This window comes from Anoplophora glabripennis, unplaced genomic scaffold (assembly GCF_000390285.2).
Source record: "Anoplophora glabripennis isolate ALB-LARVAE unplaced genomic scaffold, Agla_2.0 scaffold9, whole genome shotgun sequence".
Taxonomy (NCBI): domain Eukaryota; kingdom Metazoa; phylum Arthropoda; class Insecta; order Coleoptera; family Cerambycidae; genus Anoplophora; species Anoplophora glabripennis.
In genome coordinates this window covers 1,057,700-1,064,537 of record NW_019416258.1, presented here as the reverse complement: position 1 = coordinate 1,064,537, position 6,838 = coordinate 1,057,700, and the positions used below count along the sequence as shown (strand labels likewise).

General features: G+C 30.9%; 1 protein-coding gene across 2 annotated transcripts in view; it reads right to left on the bottom strand.

Moving 5' to 3' along the window:
- LOC108909672 (protein grainyhead) overlaps positions 1 to 6,838 on the bottom strand; it is a 34,087-nt gene continuing 27,249 nt past the window's right edge. Inside the window, exons 6-12 of one of the 2 annotated variants that reach the window (XM_018714072.1) lie at positions 6,326 to 6,437; positions 3,741 to 3,835; positions 3,533 to 3,688; positions 3,251 to 3,430; positions 2,814 to 3,203; positions 2,263 to 2,327; positions 1 to 1,490 (exon numbers count right to left, since the gene is read on the bottom strand). In XM_018714072.1, the coding sequence (XP_018569588.1) occupies positions 1,364 to 1,490; positions 2,263 to 2,327; positions 2,814 to 3,203; positions 3,251 to 3,430; positions 3,533 to 3,688; positions 3,741 to 3,835; positions 6,326 to 6,437 (1,125 nt within the window). In that variant the 3' untranslated portion in view covers positions 1 to 1,363. The remainder of the gene's footprint in view (positions 1,491 to 2,262; positions 2,328 to 2,813; positions 3,204 to 3,250; positions 3,431 to 3,532; positions 3,689 to 3,740; positions 3,836 to 6,325; positions 6,438 to 6,838) is intronic. The other variant, XM_018714086.1, reaches the window with a different exon arrangement.

The window sequence follows — 6,838 nt, the reverse complement described above, 5'->3', positions numbered from 1 at the left end:
ACAAATACATATATAATTTTATTTATAAAATCAAGACATACATTTATAAAAAAATCTTAAATAATATTGCGAATATAATCATCGAGTCACTACCATAACAACATAAGGAAATGGTGGCCAATGAAGATAAGTCGTTGGGTATAGTATTTTTCTTAATTGTCTCTAAGTTTGGATACAGAGAGCCATCTTATTAATCTAACAACTACTCTAATATCATTGAAAACATGTATAACGGTGTACCCGTCAAACATATACAATAAATTACTTGAAAAATGTACAAGACATCTTTAGTCAGATCAGTACCATGTAGAATTTTCTATAACAACAGAAAATCCTATAACGTGTGTTGAAGAATTGTACCTCAAAAGTATTTTGATTTTAATTTCACCATTTTTAGAAAATGGCTGTTCCAAAAATATATAAGTATTATTCATAAAGCATAAGTCAGGTACGATTAAATTTTTTGCGAGACTGGTAGCAATACACTCGCAATATATTGAAAGTTACATATGATAAAATTATGATGTGTTGAGAACATCAACCACTCAAAAACATACCGTTATATAACAACTTTATAAAATTATTCAGACTTCAAGCGGTCAATGCATTACAACAGTCATTTCAGATTCAAATTATACATCTACTAAATAAATTTAAAATCCAAAATAAAAAAACGTTCTGGCAAACATTAAACAACAAAACGATAATTGCTGAGATGCTAAATTTAAAAAATATCAAAATGACTGTATTGTTACCTTTGTGCTACATTCTTCAATAAAATAGTTTTTGAGTACTCCTTATCACAACACACTTAGGGTGTGCATATCTAAGTCATGGCTGGTCACTATATACAAGTCATATAATATCTAAAGCTATTTACAGTGATTTCCCTTAATCCCACCCCCTAGATGCAAGAACTAGTGGTTCTGTACACAATGTGTCAGATCATCTACACACTTCAATTTTGAGATCAACGGCGACCATGTAATGTCATAAAACGATGTTAACCCTAATAGTAATTCGTAATAAAAACATCTAAAATTTTTAGAAACAAAACATTGCCACCATGTATATAAAAATTTATAACATTAGAGTTACACTGAATGTTATTGGATCACCTCAATATTTTACAAATATAAATGCGATCATATATCTAATAAACATAAAAAAACAATACTAACAATAACTTATGTTTGATTATAAATGAGTGTAAAAAAATCCAAGTAAAATCAACATGCTAGATACTATAAACAATCAATAAAGTTCTAATTAACATCGCTCTTAAAATTACATCGTATAAAAAAACAAATCACAACAAAAATGATAAATGATAAGTACGTAAAGATAATATCAATGGCGGTTTTTAGTGGTCCATAAGTTCCACAAATGTTATATCGAAGAGGTCCTCATCCAGTTGCTTCAGTTCCAACAAAAACAAATCTTCATTACAGTAGTAAGCTACCATATCATCGTCAATTTTGGCTATAATGCTGCAAAATAATAAATATTATATAATTTAAAATGCGGATAGTTGGTACAGTCTGTAAGTGTTCAAAGCATTTGAATCATAACCAAATCATTCACATTTCAAAAATTCTAGTAATTCTAAGTTGTAGCATCCATTTTAAGCATAAGTGTACCTATGGCTAGCTTTAAATAATTAACATACTAATATGTATTTATTATCTAGCACTACATTTTTAGGGAATTAACTACTCTTTTAATTCTTTTATCTATTAACTTGTATGTTGAACTTGAATAAAATTTTTTTTGGCTTTCTAAAGATATATTATTAGATTAATATAAAAAAAACACTAATAAATATTTTCAATTTGAATTAAAGTTCACTTTGTTAATAACGTAACAGGTTGTCAGTAGGTATACATGTAAATATATATATTTATATTGTAAATCTAATCATTTGATTATGTGACTAAGCAATTAATAAATCAAATGATTAAAATAGAAAACATCTATCCTAAATGGTTTAATTGTAATTCATGTCAGTAATAACATAATATTATATCAAAATTAAATAAGATCGAGAGTTACTGAATTCTGTTCCGTTGTTGCATTTAGAGACAAACAATATGAAATATCCAATTTTTAATAGTGTTTAAGTAATTTTTCTTTGTAACACTTACATACTGGACCAGTGAATTTGGTGGTAGTTAGTAAAATGCGAACTGTTAGTGTTTAGACCAGTTAGTATCCAGTTCACTCTTCACAACTACTTTAAACAATGCGGAACGTCTAACTTACCCTTTTTTGTTTTTGCGATACAAATTATTTATGCTCGTAGCGCTAATTTTGTACTTATTCTCAATCTGCAAAATAAGGAAAACAGAATTAATTTTCCAATTGCAACAACTCTCGAAATTTCTGTCTTTCTTCATTTTAGCATAGATTTAGAAGAAGTACTGAGCTTTTTGATAAAGGTATTGGAAGTATTACTAGTACGTGGAGCTGCAAAAGTGAACTGATCCCACGTTGGTGGTAATATGATGTTAATCCAACATGCCGGTTTAGTCTTAGTGTTATTCAACCGAATGAGATGTGTAAAAGCCCAGTACATCCAGGTCCATGCATATTAAGCACAGGGCTTCCAGCTATATTTTATATCAATGTACCTTTTTGATTCTAAACACGCCATATCTAACAAGTACAAATTAACACACCACGATTTTTAACTTTTTTCACCGTTAATGTTAGTAAAAACTCCCAATTAAACGATTTCAACATAGTTATTGTACTGGTCGCTGGAAGCCCTGTAAGCAAAAAAGCTAAGCGTTACTGTTAGCACTAGAACTCACCGCATTCAAAAGGCCAGCTGTGGTAGGAGGTACAACGTGTAGAGGTGTGTAAACATCTTCATTTTCTTGGCGGACATACAACATAACCCTTTCATTTAATGGTGGAGGTCCAGCACTTCCCGGTCCCCCACTTATCAACTTAGCCCTTTTTAAAGGTGGTGAAAATACACTACCGTCAGCTGACAAGCTACCATCTAATATACTAGCATCTTTCTTGTCCGCATCTGGAGGAAAGTGGTTATGAAATTTTAAAGTCGGTGTTGTAGGAGGTTTTGAAGCTGTGTGGAGTAAGAAAGGAGATGTTTTTACATGATCCACAGGTCCACTCAATGATCCATCCTCATGAGAGTAGAAGCCCTGGAGTTCCATGGAAGTCAACTGTGGGAAAAACTACAATAAGTAATCACCGTTAATTTTTCTCATTACGCTCAACTTACTTTGTCGATATCCTCTGCTGGAGAGAACAGTACGGGAGGTTTGGTTATGTCGCTCATTGTATAGAATTCCGATCGTTCACACATGGGGTGGTATAACTCATCTAATTTTTTTCTACCAGTCGCAGTCATCTTGCGTTTGGCAGCTCGTCGTTCCTCGTCCCTTGTTTTCCGCTCAGCTCCCTTCAAAAATATAATTTTTTAACAAAAAATGGAAATCAAACCACTGATTAATAAACTAGGTCTGGCTTAAATTAACTTTATCTTTCAACAGTAGCAATTTACCTTATCACAAAACACCTTGATTTGGCAGTAACCCCTGTGAAACACATTGGTATCCCTAGGATCTTCATAAGTGTCTATTTGCAAATGTAGTGGTAAACCTTTAACGCCTTTTTGACTGCTAAAGTCTGTACTCAAACACTGGACAGCTATATTAATCTGAAAAGAAAATATTTTGTTCAAAAGTTAAGTGAAACTATAGGCAACATACTTTTGCAGGGCTTTCCATTGGATTCCAGTAGATAGCTATGGCATTGTGGGCTACTTCTTCTATACATCCAACTAGACCCACACTGTTTTTCGTATCTGTAATAAAAAAAATACATAGCTATATTATTTTCCAGTTTGAGACATAACTAAAATGAAACAATATGCTTAGTTTTATACAACTTTGTAATTGGCTCTTGCAGTTTTACTTTACATGTAAAATGTTAAGCTAATTCAAATTTATCCTAAAAAATTTTTCTAATCTCGTCAAATGAAGTTATACAGAGTGAACAATGTGAACAAATATTTTAAACAGCGGTACAGTTTACTGTGTAGAACATGTTTTTCTGCGAATAAATTGGAGATAAAAAACTCAAACTTAAAATAATATGCATGATTTTTTAGAAACTAAAACTTGTTGAGAACCGCCGTCTTCACTGCGAAATTTACGCGTAGGGTGATGCAGTGTTGCCGGTGTTGTACAGAACTCTTAAATTCTTTGTATAAAACAAATAGAACAAAGTTTAATAACTGGCCATTTCTATCCGACAGTACTTTGTGTTATTCACATCCAGTTTATAAGCACATTGTTCACATGTTTTTCGAGATGAGCGTTGCAGTTTGCAGTAAATAGGTCACAACTTGGAAAATCATGTTACTAGTGATAAAGTGTTTTATTATATTAAAAGCTTATTTGTACAAAATCAAAATACGTCTTTCTCTCTTCAAATTTAATGAGTTATTTGTGTGCAACCTATTCTTTAAATTAGTTTGCAATGTTAGAGGTTATGTCTTTACTATGAAAATTAGAGAGAATTGACTTCTACCGTATACATGTGGATGAGAAAACATTCTATGTGGACAGTGGTTCTCAAAATGTACCTGTGTATGGATAGATTTACAAAAAAGAATATCTCTGTAATATTTGTAATTTAAAAAAATCGCGAATTATATAGGTACATAAGATTAAGATCGATCCTGTATAGGTAACCTCATTTGATGAGATTATAAGAAAAGTTTTAGGATTAATAATTAGAAATAGTTCTTTACTTGTAAAGTAAAAATGTGGAAAGTACTTTAAGAGTAGGTACCTATATTTAATATTGCATAAATATGAATTGTTCCAGTTTAGTATAAATATGAAATAAATTGCGGCAAAGACGAAACACAGTAGGTATATATACAATCGAGCAATCATTTTGCAAAAAGACTGTGGGCGTTAATTTTAGAAGCCGATTTTGGTTAGGGACAAAGGGCCTAACAAAATAACACACACACCACATATAGCAAGCTATTAACACCAAACTTACCGAGCCAAATTCGTTGTTTTCTAGAGGCATGAAACGTAAAAAATTAAATTTTTAAACATTTGATAAAGAATAGTGATTACTAGCTACAAAAGATTATTTAGAAAATGCACGGTTTTGTTGTAGGTATATATATTAGCAATAAATATCGTTAGGTATATTATTTTTAGATTTTACATATCAGTTTCACTGAGTAGCGTGAGTTATAAATTCAGAAAATGAATAATGTCATTATTTACCACCCCACACAACTGAAGAACAAAATAATAGTATCAATACAACCTACACTGAAACCCACATAGCATACATATCTGAAAATGTTAAAAGTACCCACATTTATGTTACAGTTCTATATTGCTGCTAATATGAAACCTACTATTATTAGAATAAACAATTACATATGATAAATAATGTAGAACATATGTAAACATCTAATGAATAGCGAGTAAAAAAATGACGTTAATCTATTTTATTTCAATGAGTGTAAACTCGATACATGTATAAATGTTTATCTCTGTTCGTGCATAAAATATGACGAACAAATGTTGAATAGGTAAATGAAAAAATATAGAACTATACGTACAAAACACATTTTATCGCCAAATAAATATCCCATTCATTTAAATATAAATTGTTAATACGGTGTTTGGTAAAGGTCAAATGGACACCTACGTACAAAGATGAATATTTTCAACATAAATCTCGAAACGAGCTGCCTTCTCTCGCTTCCAATCCGACTTTTATCGCCGTATTTTTCTGAGCGCTATTTATCACTATCAGTGATTGGCAAGCCCGATAAAATCAGGCTGAAAATCTATACGTATTTTCCGGTACAAAGTTCTTGTACCCACGATTTGTGCCCTACTCGTACAACACGTCAAAAAAAAATTGTCACAAAATTCACTAATATTAATTCTATTCGGATATAACAACCTGATTGGAGATTTAGATTGAAAATTAATTCAAAATATGTTCAGGTGGGCGATTTAAAATAAATACATATTAATTAAGCCATGTATATGAATATCAAATTACTGCCATGATAAATATGTATGCGTTAAATCTGACAATATAAAACTCTAAATTAATTACGAAATATGATTGGGCATATATTGTATTCAAATCGATGTTTCGAAATCCGCATAAGTAGGATACACGGGCAACGTTTTTCCGAAAAATTGCGGTTGCCCAGATTTTTTCCAATAGATACCAACTTTTAATAAAATTTGTATCTAATGGATTAATAGAAATAGAAATGGTATAATTTTTATATCATACTGACCTGCGTCTAGGATTCTCTGTTTGACAGAATGTTGCCTTCCGTGCCAAAATTGCCAAGCTTTGATTTCATCTTCTGGACTTTTTTCTTCTCTAAACATCAACATAACAATGCTCTGAAAAAAAATTAATTAATCAAATGATGAGTTAAATAAAGTAGGTACTGTATATGTGAGTTACAAGCAAATATTTTATTAAATTTTTAAGTGACAGGGGTTGTTTTGACTACATATACATAAATATTTGATTTATAAAGTTTACAGGTTGAAAACTATTAAAGTGTGGCATGCAGTAAAGAAATAGCTATGTAGTTAAGAATCGACAATCTGATTCTTTTAATGCGTGCGAATAACTGATAACTAGAATAAGGGTCATTTGATTAAACTCAAGGTTGCTTTTAATGAAATAATTTACACGATTTACGCAAAGAAATCATTATACTGATTTTAATAAGTTATATGCAATGGGACAATTATATCTATTCGCTTTAATTGCATCGTTTTTAATCGATTTTATG